The sequence below is a fragment of the Typopeltis vanoorti genome, chromosome 20, assembly GCF_054136105.1.
Source record: "Typopeltis vanoorti isolate ZY-2024b chromosome 20, IOZ_Tvanoo_1.0, whole genome shotgun sequence".
In the NCBI taxonomy this organism is placed as follows: Eukaryota; Metazoa; Arthropoda; class Arachnida; order Uropygi; family Thelyphonidae; genus Typopeltis; species Typopeltis vanoorti.
In genome coordinates this window covers 14733147-14755446 of record NC_143568.1, presented here as the reverse complement: position 1 = coordinate 14755446, position 22300 = coordinate 14733147, and the positions used below count along the sequence as shown (strand labels likewise).

At 36.0% G+C, this 22300-nt stretch overlaps 1 protein-coding gene across 1 annotated transcript in view; it reads right to left on the bottom strand.

Moving 5' to 3' along the window:
* Positions 1 to 22300, bottom strand: part of LOC150095249 (protein FAM135A) — a 455287-nt gene that overhangs the window by 262376 nt on the left and 170611 nt on the right. Inside the window, exon 9 of the mRNA XM_090409881.1 lies at positions 8515 to 8564. Within this exon, the coding sequence (XP_090266007.1) occupies positions 8515 to 8564 (50 nt within the window). The remainder of the gene's footprint in view (positions 1 to 8514; positions 8565 to 22300) is intronic.

Sequence of the window (22300 nt, the reverse complement as noted above, 5' to 3'; positions counted from 1 at the left end):
TTCGACCAGAAATGCTGAAGTATGGTGGTATAAGAGTCTTACAGTGACTGCACACCATAGTCCAGAAAGCCTGGACAGAGGGACGAATTCCCGATGATTGGAGTAGAGCTCTCATAGTACCCATATATAAAAAGGGAAATAAAACTGAATGTGAGAATTACAGAGGTATTTCCCTACTGAGTGTTCCTGGCAAGATCTATGCAAGTATACTTGAGAAATGGTTGAGAAGAATTGTGGAAGAAAAGCTTGGTGAAGAACAAGCTGCATTCAGGCCAAATAGAGGCTGTCAGGATCAGATCTTTACTTTACCACAAATAGTTGAGAAAGCATGGGAATATAACAAAGATCTGTATTTAAGTTTTGTCGATTTGGAAAAGGCATATGACAAGGTGCCAAGAGAGAAGCTATTCAATATGCTACAGTTATATGGTGTCAATGGGGCATTATATCAAGCAATACTTTGTCTTTATTTGAGTTGTAAGTCAGCAGTTAGAACTGAAAGAAGTACAGGAAGACGGTTTAATGTTAAATCTGGTGTCAGACAAGGGTGTACATTATCCCCTCTGTTATTCATTATCTATATGGATCACATTATGAAGGAAAGTGGTATTAAACATGATATTAAAAGTGGAGATGTTAATGTCAGCCCCTTGCTTTATGCGGATGATGTTATACTTCTAAATAAATCCGCAAGTCTGCAAGATTCTCTGATTAAATTGAATAACTATTGTAATAGATATGGTATGAAGGTCAGCATTAAAAAGACAAAGACAATGAAAATAGGCAGAATCATTGAAAACGTCAACTGTGTTGTGAATGGAGAACCTGTGGAACAAGTAAAACATTTCAGCTACTTAGGCACGATTTTTAGTGAAGATGGTAAATTAAATATAGAAATGGACAACAGAATCAGTAAAGCAGGTATGGTGGGAATTCAATTGAATAAATTCATATGGAATAAGAGAGAAATTAGTCAGAACACTAAATTAGCTGTATACAAGACCGTGTTCAAACCAGTTTTAACTTATGGATCTGAGATCTGGGTCAGAAGTAAAACACTTGAGCAAAGACTAGAGACCGTAGATATGAGAGTCCTGAGAAAGATTATAGGCGTGAACAGATGGCATCAATGGCAATATCATATTAAAAACAGGATATTAGGAAAGAACTTGACATTGTCAGCATCCAGGAATGCGTTAGCAGAGCTAATTTCAGGTAGTATGGTCACTTAAACAGAATGGGCGAGGAAAGATTAGCAAAACAAGTAACAGACTTATTTAGAGGAAAATTGTAGATAGGAAGTTAGTAATGATGTAATTTTTTTCATGTAGTACTATCATATCCTGTACACCCCTTGAGGGTACATGGCAGGAATTTGATGATGATAATTCAGCTTCTAATTCTGTGATTTTTTAAATATTTGTTGTCAGTTTATGTTTAGAAACTCATAACTGATTAAGCAGTAAGGAATTGTGTAAAATAATTTTATATATGTTATCTCATTTTAATGTAGTAATCTTTTTTTTTTTTCAGATATTTTAATTTAATTCTATAACATGCTACTGCACGCATAGAGGGAATTCCATTGTAAGCATGGGCCCTAACGGTATGTGATTCCTAGTATTGTTTGAATTAACTGTACTGACAATAATATCCTATGATACTTAGGACAAAATATTTACTTATTATTAAAAAATCTTATTACTGTGGTTACGTGCGTATGTTTAGTAATGAATGCCAAACAGGTTTCATTATACAACAAAATTCTCTATGCTAGCTGCTATACTACACCTCTCTCTCTTTGGATTGACCACACTCGTTTCCCTGATCCTGACTGTGATTTCCATTCTTACCTGTCTCATCCTCAACTTTATGCATTCAATCACCTTGTGCTGCTGCAAACACATCTTCAACCTCATTTCCATCTTCCTCCTGCTGTACAATCTGTTGATTTGTGCTATCCTCCATTAACTTCTTGACTCTGTGCCTTCTCAGAAAACAACAGCCTTTCTAAATGTCTAACACTAATCCCATTCAAATGTAATCCATCAGCTTTTGAACTTCCCTTCAAATTCGCTCCACAGATTTACAAATTGAACCTGCTTTGCCTCACACAACTCAGCCATCTTACTATTCATTATCTCTACTCTCTCCTTCTCAATTGACTGTTATCATATCTAGGCAACATACCTACGACTTTCCCAAACACTATTCTTCTTTACCTGCTGCAACAACTTCCTCAAGTTTCTATAAACATTCTTCTTCTCTCCAACTAATACATTTGTGCCCACGACTACCACTAATTTTGACATCTGGTATTTCCTTTTCTGCAATGTATCAGTTATCTGCTTTATTGTTCCACCAGGAAAGCATGTTTTGTGTACTTTATTGGCATGCACACCTAAAAAGGTTGCCCACCCCTGACCTGTAGTCTACAACTGGTCTTAACGGAATACCTGATTTATGAACTTTTGGAAGACAATACAATCTAGGTGGACGACTGAAGGTTTAAGTTTTTTCTTTTGATCTTCATTCCATGTAGATACATTATCTATAAGAGAATTATCGTATTTTTCTGTGTATAAGACGTCCCCATGGATAAGACAAACCCTACTTTTTCGAACCCAAAATTAAGAAATCAATATTTTAAACATAAAACAGAACACATTTCATTTTTTCTTTTTTTAAATATTCAAAGTATATAGTATTTAGTAATTAGGTGATAGTTTTAAGATACATACTCAGAAATTATGTATCACTCTCAGTTCCGGGCATATCATTTTCTTCGTTTTTTTTTTCATTTTTGGACATTTTTATGGAATAGTGCTCAAAATATTGTTAATGTATTAACTTACCCCACCAATGAGTTGTAGATGTATGAATGCTTTCAGAGTTCTGATTGGTTTATTCAGAATCAGCCGTCAATCAACAAAGGTAGTGATTGGAGGAAGCCTGTTCACAGAGACAAGGTACCGGCAGTTTCGCCATGGCAACGGCAAGTCTCTCAACAGGTTATCCCCGTGTATAAAACAACCCCCAATTTTTGGTCTAAAAATTTTAGAAAAAAAGTATCGTCTTATGCACGGAAAAATATGGTAAGTCTTTTTAATTGACTACCAGTAGGATCTGATGTGAGGGGGCCTGTAAGTTGAATAATCTCGGAGTAATAGAGACATTTTTCTCTATTCTCTTCTATCTTGAATAACTACAGCCTTTCCTTTGTCAGCTTCGTAATAATTAAATTTTTATTATTCTTCAGTGATTTCAGTGCTTTAAATTCAGAGAAAGAGAGATTACGATGAGGAGGGTTGGCATTAAAAAGAATTTTTGCACATTCAAAATGCTTCCTGTTAGCTGTTTTTTGGGATAAGGATCGAATTCCTCTATCTATGCTATGAAAAAAATCCATCAGGAGTACCTTATTTGCAGCAATGGCGAAATTATGTCCTTTTCACAAAACAAAACATTCATTGTCTGTTAGTGAATGGCTGGAAACAATGATAACTAGTCTATCTGACAGCATTGAATTACAACAAGAATTTCCTTCAGACATTGTTAAAATATTTCATTTTGTAATACATTCTGGTTATTTTTCCTTTAAAAACAAGTTATATCAACAAATTGAAGGAACAGCAATGGGTAATCCTATTTCTCCTGCTATTGCCAACTTCTTTATGGAGCACTTTGAACAATGTATTTTTGACAACATTTCACCTAGACCTATTAGATATGTAGATGACATTTTTGATATCTGGAATGGCTGTTCTTATGAATCACAACAGTTTCTCTCTAAATTAAATGCACTTCATCCAAGGATCCAATTCACCCTAGAGGAAGAAGTAAATAAGCAGTTAGTGTTTCTAGATCTTTCAAGATCTTTGCCAACCAGATGGTAATCTACATTTCTCAGTTTTTAGGAAGTAGACTCATATAGGCCTTTATATCCATGATGAATCTCATCACCATCCTAGTCAAAAGGCTGGAACTATTAAAACACTAGTTCATCGGGCCCACTCCTTATGTTCTTCAGATGAGCTATTACAGAAAGAAGTGCAATATATTATTTCCACTTTTTTATCTCATGGTTATAAGAATTCTTTCCTCAAAAGAACTTTGAAGTATCTCTACTCTTCAAATACAGAAGAAATAACTCTTATTTCTATCCCTTATGTGCAAGGCATTAGTGAAACACATATCAAAAGTTTTAAAACCACTAAATATTTTTGTTGTCTTTTGTCCCATCAGAAAAATCTCCACTTTTCTCACTTCTCCAAAGAACAAGCTTTCGCATCTCAATTATCCAGGTATCTACCAAATTCCTTGCTCTTGTGGGTTATCTTATTTCAGACAAACAGGAAGATCTGCTTTTATTTGGCTAGAAGAACACAAATCTTATATTCAATACCTTCAACCTGAACAGTCTGGACTTGCAGAGAATGTCAATAACACTAGACAGAGTTCATTGGAACAAGACAAGAGTCCTTCACAAAAGTCGGTTCCTCATGGAATGGCTTTATAAATAAACATGTGAAACTTTACTTCACTCTCCTAACTTAAACAGATCCAATGGTCTACATTTATCCCCTCTGTGGGAGATAGGAAAGATAGCTGATTTAAAAAGTACTAACTTTTTTTTAATTTTGTGTGTGTGTGTGTGTGTGTGTGTGTGTGTGTGTGTGTGTGTGTGTGTGTGTGTGTGTGTGTGTGTGTGTGTGTATTATTTTTTTTATTTATTTTTTTAATAAGTTAGGAAATGTAATGACATTTTTAGTTATCTTACATTTGCTACTTAGGTGGCACCTTTTGGAATTGTCAGTTATTGTTCTATTAGCTTTGTACTGAAGATGACTTTGATACTCAGGCAAAAATTATACTAATAAATAATATTTTAAGTGAGTTAATTCCAGTATTATAATTTATTTAAATATGCCTACTCACGGTAATTCCTTATTAAAACACAATTCAGGAATGGGTGGATAGGAATATGATATTCTATGAGGAGAATCATGGGTTTGTGAAAAGGTAGACAATGCCTTAGTAATCTATTAAATGTTTATAACAGGATGACAGCTGAGTGGATGAAGGGAATGGCTACACAATGATACTTCTGGATTTTTCAAAGGCATTTGACAGGATACTATATGGAACTCTGTTACAAAACTGCAACAAATGAGGATATATATATATACAATGGTACCTTGGTTTGTAAGCATAATTCGTTCCAGAAACACGCTTGTAATCCAAAGCACCCGTATATCGAAGCGAATTTCTCCATAAGAAATAATGGAAAATCAGATGATTCGTTCCAAAACTCAAAAATATTCATATAAAAATGATTAATACAAAATACATATACCTTCGTATACCTTATACAGTACTGTATATATGTATACCTTTTTATATTTTTATTATTTAAATATAATATACATAAAGTAATCAAATTTATTAATTACATTACAATTACATATTACAGTAATTGTATTGGGTAGGACGACTTTCATTGTCACTAACAGAATCACTGCTATCTGTTGACTCTTTTTCTTTTTGTGCGACTTTAACAAGGAACCTATCCACTGACACTTGCTTCTGCCTCCTTTTGAGGATTTCATGGAAATATGACATTGCATTGTCGTTAAACATCCCCTGCTCGCCTTGAAGCCTTTTTCGTTTTCTGTAGACGTACCTGGCAGTTTACTTACGAGGTCGGCGTACAAGGCCTTTTCCTTCTCACAGATCAAGTTTTCGGTCACAGTATTACCTGCTAATTGCTTCTCGCTTATCCACACCAAAAGCAACTTTTCTACATCTTCCAGAATATGTGGCCATTGCCTTGATACTCTCGTGACTCCTTTTGCTACATCTAGCCCCCTTAGTTCTTCTTTCTTCTTTAATACTGTGCAAATCGTTGACGTAGACTTCTCATAAAATCTTGCGATGGCAGCAACTTGCATACCTTGTTCGTGCTTCCCGATGATTTTCTTCTTAACTTCCAACATAATCATCTCCTTCTTCTTACCGCCTTCCTCTTCAACCCTTTTCTTCATTGGGGCCATTGTCATAGTACAGTTAATAAAGAACAGTCACTACATTTGGACACAAAATAAAAAAATGCTTTACGCACACACACATGGTCACAATGCTAGCATGAATGTTGACTATACGAATGAGGTATGCTGACTGAGACCGAGCATGCGAGATGATTACCCACAATCCGAGCGACTTGTGATCATGTGATGCTCGGCAGACAAAACGTATAGGTACTCGTATTGCAAGACCTCGCTCGTTTATCAAGTTAAAATTTATTAAAAATTTTTGCTAGTCTTGCAAAATACTCGCAGACCAAGTTACTCGCAATCCAAGGTACCACTGTATATGAAATTGGTGATAATAAAAGGATGGTTGATGGACAGATACCAAAAGGTAGTACATGGAGGAGCATAATCCAGGAGAAGACAGTTGACTAGTGGTGTGCTGCAGATCTCTATGCAGCACACCACTAGTCATCAAATTATTTCCTATATCATAAATGATATAGGAAATAATTTGAAAGGAGAAATTTAGTTGTTTGCTGATGATGCAAAGTTAGTTGGGGTAATAGGTGATATAGAGAGCTTGGAGGATGATTTGAATAGGCTGACAGTATTGGGAAAACATAATAGATGTCAATTTAAACGTGGAAAAGCATAAAGTTATGCATTTTGGCAAGACAAAGATTACAAGCTGTGTGCTACACAGGGAACTGTACTCCAGAAAACTGATGAAGCCAGGGATTTAGCAAGGGAGGGGGGGTAGTAGTAGTGGATAGAGAGTTGAAGTTGAAAAGGCACATTGCTGAAGTAGCCAGGGTAACTCATGCGATTACTTAGTTATTGAACACACTAATAAACAGAGATAAGGGAGTCCTTTCCTTTAGTCTTACACAGTAATCAGCATTCATTTCAGACAAATTATGGAGATTACAACTGTGTTAGAGTTAATTACTTTAATTCTGACATTTCAAACTTTATATTAAGGTTATCATCTGGAGTATACACACATATATACAGAGACAAGCTATATTACATTTCAAACAGTATGCTAAAGAGACAATGATTTGATCAACCATTATTATATTGTCCTGATCTGTAGCGTATACCCTAGAAGGTCGAAATGTCAGGAAGCTAAAGCAATTAATTCTAACACGGTTGTAGTCTCCATAATTTGTCTGAAATGAGAGATAAGGGAGTTATCATTCCTCCTTATAAAGCCTTGATACAACCGCATCTAGAATACTATGCTCAGGTCTAATCACCTGGTTTTTTGAGGATGAGAAAGTGGTGGAGAGTAGCCAGAGGCAAGTAACCAATATGGTGAGTGGTTTATGGAATGCTTCCTATGAGGATAGATTGAAGGTTTGTGGACATGATAGAAACATTTAAGTTATTTAAAGGATTTTATGGGATTAATGCAGGGGAAATGTTTCTGTACTTGGCTAGTGGGGACAGAACAAAAGATAATCCCTAGAAGTTTGGTAAGAGTGTGGTTAGCAAGGGTGTGAGGACTAGATTTTTCACTTAGAGAGTGGTGAGTGAATGGAACAGATTGCCTGAGTCAGTTGTCAGTGCTTTGTCTGTTAATGGTTTCAAGGAGAGGTGGATATTGTGTTGATAGTTTGGGTCTCCCACAATGAGTCTTAATACTCCATGGATGATGATGATGATAAGTATATAACTTCTGCATTAATTCAACTTTGGTATCTTCATAGGTCTGGCTGACTGTCTGAAAGAACGTGTTGCATTATAGTATACTAAGGAAATTGATGTGAAGTCAATCAGCCCCAATATACAAGTAGCCTAGTCATGAAGACATTTCACGTGCAAACTTTGTTTATACTTGGATTAACAAGAATAAATTCTTGGCAAGTTTAATGTAATCTGTATCACTATCTTGTTATCCTTTGTCCACTATTACACACCAATTCTGGTCTCCCACAATTGGTGGTGCTGAGTATCTTACACTCAGAGTCCCACCATCTAGTTTTCATTTCCCAGACTACACACTCTTCCTCTTACCAACAATTTACCCAGCTTCACATTACCACTCTCACTCAAACAGCTCTCCCATCTTCAAATTTATGCTACACCTATAAATTCAAGTCCTCTCTCCCTGTACATTCTAGCTATTCTGCCATTCATAATAATCACTCTTCTCTTCAGCTCTCTACTTTTTTTATACCTTGGCAACACACTCCTAATTCTTTCTCCCACAGTCTTCTGCTTCACTGTTCCTAGCAATACCAGAAAATCCCATGCTACCTCATTCACACTTCCTCACAAATTGCTTGTTCTAGCCAGTACAGTCAACTCCTCTGCATTTCCTTTCCTGTCAACAGCCTCATTCACTCTTACTAGCAAGCATCTACTATATTACAATACCATTGCTGAACAAAACACCTTTGTCTGTGTCTGAAGTTGGCAAATTTTCATATCTATCTTTTCAATTAACTATTCTAATTGTTAGAATCAAATAACTTACTTTTGCAAAATCACTGAGATTTTCCAGATTACTTGGGCAATCTGAAGATTCTGTCAAAAAAAAAAAAAAAATTATTTCACCAAACAAACAAAAAAAACTTAAGCAGTATAAAAATTTTAAAATATAGCATAAAAATAAATAAATCAAAGAATAATGTACACATCAAATTGCAACAAACAAATATAAGATCTGTATGTATAAGAGATGTTTCAAAATAAATTACTCCTATTCAGAGCAATCTGTAAAGACTACAAGTATATATATAAAATACCCTCATACTTGGTGTATGAGGGTATTTTGTATATATACTAACCAGATCATGAGAAAGGGATTCTGACAAAATCAGATCATAATGACCGATAAGGGAAATAGGGTGCTGTGAAGAGTCATGTGAGCAGTAAGGTGATATAAACCAAGGGGGGGGGGGGGAGAAGAATGACTCTACAGTCATTTGACTTGAGCGATAGGTTTCAATTTGCCTGAATGTGCCTTTCTTGTGAAGTGTGTGTTATAGGAACGGGGAAAATGCTGCAGCACTTTGCAAATACAGACACCTAAGGGCTTTGCGAAAAGATCCAATGAAATCAAACGCAGTGAAACCCATGGTTCGTTGATTTGAAGAGACAGGCAATTTGACAGTCCAACCAGGAAGAGGGCATAAATTTGAAATTTGCGCAAATGACTGAAGATGTCGCAACTACAGTTGTTGAGCAGTCAAATGAGAATGCTGTGGGTTCATGCAGTGCATGTGTTATAGCAAGACAATTAGATTTTCCATACACAAAGATATGGAGAACTCTGAGTAAAGCATTGCAATGCTACTTGTAAAAACTCAGCCACCTGCATGGAGAGGCTTATGTTTTGGCAGTACAACATAGCAATATTTGTTTTCTCTCTTTTTCCAACATAGATTGCACCTAATTAGGACTTGAGTTCCTTGTGTTGTCTGCTACAATTTTCTAAACTAGTCCCACTGTTACTAAATTGTTCTTCATTAGTGTACTGTGACAAACTGTTGTTGTGCTCTGAAGATGTTGAATATAATACTAGAGAAATACCAACTAATAAATTAATAAATATTCATTATTTTCTTATTATTCTGTGTTGTAATCAATACCATAAAAATAAATTGACACAAACTCAGCCACAGCCAAGAGTTGCCAATGAGAGATACCAGCAACATTTGCATTGGCATTTTTGGCATGCATGGAGATGGATGAGATTGGTCTTGGAACTCTATGGAGTGATGAAGTGCATTTCATGTTTGAAATGCACTTCATCACTCCATAAACACTCAAATGTGAAACAATAAACACTCAAAACTACTGCATCTGGACTACAGAGAATTCCCTATGCATTTCAATAGGTTCCCTCACATCCATTAAAATCACAGTATGGAGAGAATTTACAGTGAAGTTTGTTATGAGGCTGTTTTTCTTCAGAGAAATCCATCAAACTGGACCTATGACCTGCACAGTCACAGTTGCATATTGTCAGGATATGTTGAGCAGTTTCATCATTCCACAAATGCAGCAAAGTGGGTGCCTGAACACAGCAGTGTCGATGCAAGATGGAGCAACCACACAGAATGTGAAGTTTAACAAATATCACAGAGGATAGAGTAAACAGTTGCTCATCGTCTATGAAATGACAACTGTGTTCATCAGATCATAATTCCTGACTTTTGTCTTTGGGGGGTTACCTCAAAAGCATGGTACATCAAGGCAAATTTTTCACCTGGCAGATCTGAAAGACAAAATTGCACATCATGTGTTAAACCTTTTGACAGGTCAATTGCATTCTGCAGCAGACTATGCTATATGGCAGTATCATATATTGGTCCTGCACAAAAGCCAACATAATGAATTACCTGCACTGATCATCCAGATCTCCTTGATACTTCTTGCAGCACGTCAGTTCTGGGTGATATGTTTTTTGTATCACATTATTTTATGAAATGAGCAAATTAAACATCATTACTTGCCTATGAATCATTTCACAATCACATACCATCCAGTTCACATTAATGCAATTTTCTCCCAATGACAGCACCATATTTCCTCTACCAATAATTTTTTAACTAATCTTTTTTTATTGTCAAAATCTCTTCCCCATGATCAGGTCAGGTCATAGTACCCACCAAGTTTGAGACTATTTTGTCTATTTGCTCCAAATAAAAACTTTAAACACCCTGTATATATAAATGTGCTTTTTATATTAAACTAAAGCAAAAGATGCTTTAATTTTTAAAAAATTATGTTTTTGAAATTAAGTGATGATTTCAAGAATACGATAGCAATGTATTGGCTTCCTACATCTTTATCTTCTTTCAGCTTAATGGACCATTTAGGTTTACTGCTGCCATCAGTCTGTTATAAGCTACATCTGATATAAGACTGATCATCCAGCTGTCTTAAGTCTCTCATTACAACTTTTATCCATTGTGTTTGGAGTCTTCCAGTGGATGTTTTCTTGTCAACTTCATTTGCAACTGCTGGTTTGATTAATTGGTCATCTGCTCTGAAAAAGTGACCACTCAATTCTCTTGCTTCTTATAAATGATAGGACGGTGAGCCTTTGAAACAGTCTCATTATGTCTTTGATCATAATAGTCCAGTATTTTGATTATAAGATGGTCCAAAATTGGCTTTCTACATACCTTGCATAAGTTATCTTCACGTGATAATAGAAAAAAAAAAGCTAAATTAAGCTTTGCATTAGGAACACCCCCCACGACTTACATATTCGGCACGATAACAAAGTACCACATGATATCAATGTCACATGCAGTGACTCTAAATGGACACACCTATCCTCTATACATAATCAGTAAACATTTGCCAGTAATGGGGAAACATGGTGATGTAATCCATTTGACTCTGTGTGCAGATAGTTGGGGTCCCGAGAGCAGGTGTCAGTATTTCAGAAACATCCACACTTGTTGGTTGCTCCTGTACTACTATATCAAGGGTATGAACAGACAACCAGCAGAAGGGCTCACATTGGTCCACCCTTCGATTGATCCTAGAGGTGAGTGTTGGGTGTCATGACTGGTATCTCAGCAATGATGTGCAACAGTCACACAGTTCACCCACCAATACAACAGCAGGGCAGTTCGACCCATTTCCACATGCACCATACCTGGCTTTGCCTGGGGTTCCACAACTGGAGACTAACAAGGGTACCTATGATGACAGCCAGGCATTACAAACAATGCATCACATAGGCCAAGGAACAATGGACTCTTAACAGACGGAAGAAGGTCATCTGGCGTGATGAGTCCAATTTCCTGCTACACAATGCTGGTGGTTGGGGGTTGCATTTGACATAAACAGCATGCAGCCCTATCCCCTGGTTGCACAGTTGGGGTTCAACAGGCTGGTGGAGGTGGTGTTATGATCTGGGGAGTTCTCTTGGCACGTCCTTAGTTACCATCCCACAAATGCTGAATGCTACAGGGACCTGTCAGCCGACCATCTCCATCCATATCAAAAGGTCTATCCTGACCACAGTGCTATCTTTCAGTAGCACAATGCACCTTGTCAATTGGGCTCATACAACTACTGCAGCAACTTGCTGAGTCAAGTTACACATGGAAGATGTTCAACACCTTGTGGAATCTGTTCCTAGGCATCTGAGCCATGATTGCACAGAAAGGTGGACCAATGTGTTATCAGGTGGGTGCTCTTAATGCAAAGCTAACTCAGTGTAGAAAGAGAACTCGAGCAGATTTCTGCCAACTAGCAAGTGTCAAAATCAACATTGTGCATCTAGCCAATACAACAGCCTTATTGAAGGGTTATATTGGCAATGCAATAAACATGAAAGAGCATTACTATTACTACTACACAGGCTTTGCAGAGTCCAAAGACATAGGAGGCATACACTATTATTCAAAGCGATGCCTATCACACCACTCTTTAAACTGGTTCAGGTACTTTTGTACCCAAATGGGTTGTCAGAGGCAACCATTCATAAATGGAATGGTTACCTCTGACAACCCTTTCCATTTACTCCCCGTTCTCTAAACAAAAAATCTGATCCTCACAATCCTTTCTACCATAAACTTTGTTCTTGCCTGTCCAGTCATACACTGAAAAATGTTTTCATCATCTACTCTATAAAATCCCTTTAGTAACATATTTTTATCAGCTAAACTTTGTAACTTCCAAATCTTCAGTCTATCCTCTGAAAGAGCACACAGTTCAGTGATTCACCTATGGATCCTCTCCACTTTGCATCCTCAAGATACCCAGACAAATAAATTAATGTATGAGTGAATATGTATAGAAAAGCTTAGATGTCATTGATTACCCATAACAATGCTTTGTGGTATAAGCACCACAACAGAGAAAAAAATCCATATATTAAACCTTGCTGATATTTTGGTGATTTTCTAGCAGAGCACAATAATGTAACTGTGACAGGCACACAGCAGTGAACTACGTTTCAAATTTTAACTGAAAAGAGAACTAATGTCATTATTATGACTTCTGTGTTAATTCGGAGAAGTCAGGCTATCAGGTCTCAAAATCAGCCTTCCAGATCTTTGGCAAATTAATGCAACCATACCTAGAGGAAAATGTCTATATTATATAGACGTCATTTATAGATCTGAGAAACTATTTTAAAAATCAGCATCGATTATGAGGCCATCTCCTGACCTCACTAAGTATGGTTGCATACTTATTGAGGGAAGTATGGTTATCTGGTCCATAGAGGGTACCATGAAATCACGTTCAGTCTGTTTTCTATACTATTACTACTACATAGGCTTTGCAGAGTCCAAAGACATGGGAGGCAAACACTAACTATTATTCAAAGCGATGCCTATCAAACCACTCTTTAAACTGGTTCAGGTACTTTTGTACCCAAATGGGTTGTCAGAGGCAACCATTTATGAATGGTTGCTTCTGACATTAACAGTTTAAAATTTAAACTGTTTTTCACAATTACTTCAGTGTTATGTGCTTATCACAGTTATAATTGTGCTTTGACAGTGCTGATTGCAAAATCAGCAAAATATTAGTAAGTTTAATACATGCATTTTTAACTCTCTTGGTGTTGTTTATACTGTGAAGCATAATTATTGAATGTACAAGTGAAGTCTTAAGTGAATGGCTACCCCGAATGCAGCTGAGCAGGACTTCTGAAAATAAATCACAAATTAACACAAGGAAAAGAGTGGATAATATATTTAAAAGCCATATATAGGTACACCATCAATTTTCTGGTACCCATGGTTCAAGAGCTTTGGCAGATTAGCTGTTTTCCCAGACCAGCAGAGGTCTCATAATAACAATCTATCAGTACCCTTTCTTTTAGTGTTGCACGGTAATCAGCATTCGTTTTAGAAATTATGGACTTCACAACCGTGTTATAAATAACTTTTAATTTTCCAACGTTTGGATCTTCACAGTAAGATCATCATCTGGAGTACATACAAATATACAAGGACAAGCTGAGTTACATTACACACAGTAAGCTAAAGAAATAATGATTTTGATCACTAGTTATTCTAATGGTATGACCTCCAGTGAAAAAAAGAAATAAATAAAATAAAAAGATAAAAATTACAAATTAATTATTTAGAAACTACATCAAAGCTAAATTAAGATAACATGAGAAAAACATTCTTTCTTATAGTCTTCTTTCAGTAACAATGATATCCTATTTTTAACATTACAATTGTTATTTCAGATTTAGGATTCTCTACAGTCCTGTTTATAGTTAACTCTTAGAGAGAAAGGTTCTGTGGGTAGAATATGTGCCTTCCATATGCTTGGGGTTTTTAGACCATCATTATTATTCAGATTAGGTTGATAAGAATCTCACAGGCTTCCTTAAATTTGCATTCATACCATCTCATACCATGTTTTGGTGTGATGTAAACAACTGGTGCTTTTCCAGTCAATTCAATGTAAAGTGTTCAGGTCATGATCAGAAAGGCCAGCTTCTACCATAGTTATATTTAATGTATCGTTTGTGTTCCTTTTGTCTGATAGGAATTGTACGTCCTGTTTCCCCAATATATGGTATATTACAGGTACAATAAATACGGTATACTTCAGGGGAGGGAGTGGGTCTTTAGATGAGGTGAGTAATCTTTTCAATTTTGCAGGAGGTTTAAAGATTGCTTTGAGGTTGTATTTTTGTAGTGTTCTGTTTATTTTATCTGATGTCCTTTTAATGAAAGAAATGGTTACAGTTTTATTGTAGTCGGGTTAATCTTTGTTTTTTATTGAGGTCGTAAAGAATTTTGTTAAGTGTTTTGGCTGTAACCAATTTTTAGAAAAGTGTTGCTGATAACTTTAACTGATAATTCGTCTTTCAGTGCATGTTCATTGGAGCAGATCTTCAAAGCCCTGTTTTTTTAGAGTATTAATTACACCTAGTTTTTTGTGTTGGGTGATGGTGGTAGGAGTTTATGTGTATATATTGATCGGTATGTGTCAGTTTCCAGTAAATAGTGAGTGAAGGAAAGACTGCCAGAAGTAAAACGTGTGACAAGTGTATCTAGAAACAGAAGTATGTTCTAATTTTCAATCTCAATTGTGAACTGTTTGCATTTGTGTTGTTTGTTTATGTGGCTAAGGAAAGTGTATAGCAGCCATGGGACCAGATCGCAAAAACATCGTCAACGTATCTAAGCCAGACTTTGGGTTTTAGAGGAGAAGAATCAGGAGCATGTTGTTCAAAATGTTCCATATAAAAGTTAGCAATGGGGGGGGGGGGGGGGGGGGGGGTATAATGGTGAGCCCATGGCTGTGTCTTCTTTTTGTAGGTAAAAAGCATTTTGCCATACACAATAACCAGAGCGTAATACATGTGCAAAGAGCACATTGATATCTGGAAAGAATTTGTTCTGTAAAAGAAGAATTGTGTCATTGATTTGACGTCTCTACATTCATAAAGAGTGTAGAGACGTCAAAACTGACTAATAAACTTTTTCAAATCATCTTTTTCTAATGTAATGTCTTTGATTATGTTTATGAAGTGTTGTATGTTTCTGATATAGGAAGGGGAATGACCTACCAACTCCTTGAGTGTTGCCGGTAATTTCTTGGCTGGGTGATAATTCGGGCTATCTATACCTTCAACTATCGGCTGGAATGGTGTGTTTTGTTTGTGTATCTTTGGTAGACTGTAAATTCTCAGGGAACGAGTGTAGTGCGCAAGTAGTTTTTTGACTATTTTCGGGTCATATAATAATTGATTTAAGTAGTTTCTCTGTTTTCTTTTTTATTCTATTGGTTGGGTCGTAGTTAAAACGTTGGTATGTACTATTGTCCGAGACTAGCAGATTCATTTTTTCTAAATAAGTGGTTAGGTTTAGAATAACGGAGGCACTTCCTTTATCGGCTCTAGTTATTACGATGTTTGGATTTGAATTTAATGATTCCACCGTTAATTCGTATTTCATTAAGTTGCTTGTTATTGTTTTCTTATGATTTATATTTAAAATGTTGGCAGTTTCCAAACGTATTTTGTTTGTTATGCTATTTGGGATGAATCTTAGATTAACTCTTAGAGAGAAAGGTTCTGTGGGTAGAATATGTGCCTTCCATATGCTTGGGATTTTTAGACCATCATTATTGTTCAGATTGGGGTGGTTGATAAGAATCTCAAAGGCTTCGTTAAATTTGCATTCATACCATGTTTTGGTGTGATGTAAACAACTGGTGCTTTTCCAGTCAATTCCATGTAAAGTGTTCAGGTCATGATCAGAAAGGCCAGCTTCACCATAGTTATTATTTAATATGTCGTTAATGTTCTCTTTGTCTGATAGGAATTATGTGTCCTGTTTCCCCTATATATGGTATATTACAGGTATAATAAATACAGTATACTCCAGAGTGGGTTAGAGGAGGGAGTGGATCTTCGGATGAGTTGAGTAAGCTTTTTAATTTTGCAGGAGGTTTTAAAGGTGGCTTTGCGGTTGTATTTTTCTAGTCTTCTGTTTATTTTATCTGATGTCCCTTTAATGTAAGGAATGATTATAGTTAAAGTATAAATCCGAACATCATAGTAACTAGAGCAAATAAAGGAAGTGCCACCGTTATTCTAAACCTAACCACTTATTTAGAAAAAATGAATCTGCTAGTCTCAGACAACAGTACATACCAACGTGTTAACTACAACCCAACCGATAGAATAAAAAAGAAAACAGAAACTACTCATATCAATTACTACATGGCCTGAAGATACAGTCAAAAAACTACTTCCATACTATGCTCATTCTCCGAGAATTTACAGTCTACCAAAGATACACAAAAAAAAACACACCATTCAGGCTAATAGTTGAAGGCATAGTTAGCCCGAATTATCACCTAGCCAAGAAATTACCGGCAACACTCAAGGAGTTGGTAGGTCATTCCCCTTCCTATATTAGAAACATACAACACTCCATAAACATAATCAAAGACACTACATTAGAAAAAGATGATTTATTAGTCAGTTTTGACATATCTGTCCTCTTTACGAATGTCCCAATCAATGACACAATTCTTTTTTTACAGAACAAATTCATTCCAGATATCACGTTCGGGTTATTCTGTATGGCAAAGCATTTTCTACCTAAAAAAAGAAGGCACAGCCATGGGCTTGCCATTATCCCCCCCCCCCCCCCATTGCTAACTTTTATATGGAACATTTTGAGAAATATGTTCTAGATTTCTCTCCTTTAAAACCCAAAGACTGGCTTAGATACATTGACGATGTTTTTGCAATCTGGTCCCATGGCCTCCAGACACTAGACTCTTTCATTAGCCACCAAAACAAACAACATAAACGCATACAGTTCACAACAGAGATTGAAAAACAGAACACACTTTCATTTCTAGATACACTTGTCACACATCTTTCTTCTGGCAGTCTTTCCTAGACTGTTTACTGGAAACGGACACATACTGGCCAATATATACAAATGCCATCCTACCACCCAACACAAAAACTTAGTGTCATTAATACTCTAAAAAACAGGGCTTTGAAGATCTGCATCAATGAACATGTGCTGAAAGAATTTAAAGTTATCAGCAACACACTTCTAAAAAATGGTTACAGCCAAAACACTATTAACAAAATTCTTTCCAAAAACTCAAAAAAAGAAAAAGAAAAAGAAAAAAAAAGATAAACCATTGTAATCAAATTCCTGCCAGGTATACCCTCAAGGGGTGTACAGGACATGATAATACTACATGAAAAATCTACATCATCACCAACCTCCTATCTACAACTTTACTCCAAATCAGTCTGTTACTTGTCAAGACTTCAACATTATCATATCTTATATTTCTATCATCTAAGGTACTTTGTACCGTATCAATCCACCTATATTGTAGTCCTCCTCTCAGTCTCTTTCCTGCCAACCTGGAAAAGAATGCTTGTTTTGCTCATCTTTCCTCTCCCATTCTGTTTAAGTGACCATACCACCTGAGATTAGCTCTACTAATACATTCCTGGATGCTAACAATGTCAAGTTCTTTCCTAATATCCTCGTTTTTAATATGATATTACCATTGATGCCATCTGTTCATGCCTCTAATCTTTCTCAGGACTCTCATATCTGTGGTGTCTACTCTTTGGTTAAGTGCTTTACTACTGACCCAGCTCTCAGATTCATAAGTTAAAACTGATTTGAACACAGTCTTGTACACAGCTAATTTAGTGTTCCGACTAATTTCTCTCTTATTCCATATGAATTTATTCAATTGACTTCCCACCATACCACCTTTGTTGATTCTGTTGTATATTTCTATATTTAATTTACCATCTTCACTAAAAATCGTGCCTAAGTAGCTGAAATGTTTTACTTGTTCCACAGGTTCCCCATTCACAACGCAGTTGACATTTTCAATGATCCTGCCTATTTTCATTGTTTTGTCTTTTTATTGCTGACCTTCATACGTATCTATTACAACAGTTATTCAATTTAGTCAAGGAATCTTTCAGACTTGTTATTCTTTTTAATATGAAATTCAATTTCATCCTGCTCAAGACTAAATAGACATTTCCAATTTCAAATCCTCTATACGCTCTGGTGTCCTGCAACAGGGAGAAAACATCACTATAAACAATAACTTAGTCAATAAGACTTTTCTTATTCCCTGCCTCTTCTCTCCATGTGAATCTGTGCACATTTTTATGTTGGAACATGGTGTTAGTAATAACCAGTCCATGTCCTGAGCAGAAATCCAACAGGTATTTGCCATTATTATTAGCTTTGCTCTTTTGTCCAAATTTTCCCAAATTATTTTTGTATGTCTGAATCATTTCCTACTCTGCTATTTAGATCCCCAACAAGGACCGACTTTTCCATTTTCATTGTGTCAGTAGCTTTCTCTAGAGCTTCAAAAAATTCTTCCACTTCTACTTTAGTAGAACCTTCTGTGGGACCATAGGCACAAATAAGTCATTGTCCAGTTCCCCATTCTCATATTTGCCCATATCACTCTACTTGAGACTGCCTGCCATTCAAGAAGATTAGCCTGGTACTTAGTGCTGAATACTATGGCTACTCCTTTTCCTTGATTGTCATTGCCTGTATATAACATTTTGTATTACTCAGAAAGATCTCACCAGTTTTTGTCTTTTTTGTTTCAGTCACCCCTATTATATCGATCTGGTACTTATCTAATTTGTCGGCTAGCTCCATTTCTTTGCCATTCAAGCTTCTTATGTTGATAGTACCGATCTTTAACTCTGGTGATGTTGAGTTGGGGTGTGTTTTCAAATTTATTCCAGTAGCTGACTTTTCGCTGTTCTCCCTGGATCCCTGGCAAAAACAACTGGGGCCTTGTTTATCCGGGCAACGTCCCAGCCAGCATGAAATTTTGTAATGTTGTACCATCATTTTGTATTTTGGTTTAAGCCAATAAGAATACAATTTGGTCTGCTAAATCCCAAATTGCCAGCCGATTCTCATTCGTTCAGTATCCAGGTAGATACCCAACAGGGTGCACAACGAGAAGGTGAGGAATGGACATTAGGTTAGAAGCCCTGGTCGATTCTCCACATTCCTTTAAAGGCTATGTGGAGGTCTACTCTCAATTATACAGCTTTGACCCTTAAGCACCCCAGAGAATTATGGTCCATCAAAGATACACAAACAAAACACACCATTCCAGCCGATAGTTGAAGGTATAGATAGCCCGAATTATCACCTAGCCAAGAAATTCACGGCAACACTCAAGGAGTTGGTAGGTCATTCCCCTTCCTATATCAGAAACACACAACACTTCATAAACATAATCCAAGACATTACATTAGAAAAAGATGATTTATTAGTCAGTTTTGACCTCTCTGCCCTCTTTACAATGTCCAAATCGATGACACAATTCTTCTTTTACAGAACAAATTCTTTCCAGATATCAATGCACTCTTTGCGCATGTATTACATTCTGGTTATTTTGTATGGCAAAATGCTTTTTACCTACAAAAAGAAGACACAGCCATGGGCTCGCCATAATCCCCACCCCCCCATTGCTAACTTTTATATGGAACATTTTGAGCAACTTCTCTAGATTCTTCTCCTCTAAAACCCAAAGTCTGGCTTAGATATATTGATGATGTTTTCGCGATCTGGTCCCATTGCAGCTAGACACTTTCCTTAGCCACCTAAACATGCATACAGTTCACAATTGAGATAGAGAAAAACAGAACACACTTCTGTTTCTAGATACACTTGACACACGTCTTCCTTCTGGCAGTCTTTCCTTCACTGTTTACCGGAAACCGACACATACTGGTAAATATATATACACAAACTCCTACCACCATCACCCAACACAAAAACTAGGTGTAATTAATACTCTAAAAAACACCGCTTTGAAGATCTGCTCCAATGAACATGCACTGAAAGACAAATTATCAGTTAAAGTTATCAGCAACACTTTTCTAAAAAATGATTACAGCCAAAACACTATTAACAAAATTCTCTACAAGACCTCAATAAAAAAACACTAGAATAAAACTATAACCATTCCTTTCATTAAAGGGACATCAGATAAAATAAACAGAACACTACAAAAATACAACCTTAAAGCCATCTTTAAACCACCTGCAAAAAAATAAAGATTACTCAACTTATCTAAACGACCCACTCCCTCCCCTAGAGTATACTGTATTTATTGTACCTGTAATATACCATATATAGGGGAAACAGGACGCACAATTCCTATCAGACAAAAGGAACATAAACAACACATTAAATATAATAACTATGGTGAAGCTGATCATTCCCTGAACACTTCACATAGAATTGACTGGAAAAGCACCAGTTGTTTACATCACACCAAAACATTGTATGAACACAAATTTAAGGAAGCCTGTGAGATTCTTAACCACCTCAATCTGAATAATAATGATGGTCTAAAAATCCCAAGCATATGGAAGGACATATTCTACCCACGGAACCTTTCTCCCTTAAAATAACAATTGCAATGTTAAAAATAGGACATCATTGTTACTGAAATAAGAGTATCTAGAAGAAATAATGTTTTTCTCATGTTAACTTAAATAGAATTTAGCTTTGATGTAGTTTCTAAATAATTAACTAATTTGTAATTTTTATCTTTTTTAAGTTTTATTTTATTTAATTTTTCACTAGAGATCATGCCAGTAGAATAACCGGTGATCAAATTATTGTTTCTTTAGCTTACTGTGTGTAATGTAACTGAGCTTGTCCTTATATATTTGTATGTACTCCAGATGATGATCTTAATATGAAGATCGAAACATCGGGAAATTAAGAGTTATTTATAACAAGGTTGTAAAGTCCATAATTTCTAAAATGAATCCATCAGTATCTCTCTGAAATTCATACATGATTACAGTATAAATGAAAACAGGTTTCATTATTTGGTACTTTCAAATAATAGATTAAATCATGTAAATTATTGCCAACATTTTCATCAGAAGAATTATCAAAGAAAAACCACAGATTATAGCAGCATTTCTTTAGTGTACTTTCTCACAGCCATTAATGATTAACCAAAGCACATCTTTTATAGCAAGTTCTTTAAAGTCTGTACAGACTTGGCATCATTTAGGACACTTAACAAAGGGTTCGTGAAAAACTGAGTAATTTGCCTTTCATATAGCTTAATATTCCTTGTTCTTAGATAAGAAAGGTGCAGTTCATGTTAAATACACTGTATAAACATTTTTCTTATACTAGAGTTCAGCTCTGGGATAGGCTCAAGTTGATAAGATTGAGAAGAATTCTGTGATCTTCCCGTGGGAAAATATGAAATGTTCTTGAGCTTCAGTCACAAAAACTTAACTATTTTAACATAATCTTAGTGGTAATCCAACCATTTTCATTTGGTAAATTTTAACAGCTTTAAGGCCCTAAGACATTTAACTTTTCCTGTCACAAGTAAATTCAAGATGCAAAGACATAGTTTTGGTTTATCCTTTATCTAAGTGTAAGCAAACAAAGTTTGCATATGAAGTATCTTCACGACTAAGCTACTTGCATATAGATGTTGATGACTTCACATTAATTGCCTTAGTATCCTATAATGCAGAGCATACATCCTTCTGTGGGTATAGTGTATAATGCTAAGCATCATGAGAAGGGCCACTTTGGATAAAGGATAAACCAAAAATATAATTTCTTGGAATCTTTAATTTAATTTTATAACCAAGTGAAAAACTTTCAACAACCTATCACCAGTAGCTTAAGTTAGTGCATGTCAGGTGCATTTGAGCATCTTATGACAGTATTCTTAAATTATCTAAATTCTGTGAGCTCTTTTTCGTTCTCTACTCTTAATGTCGTTCA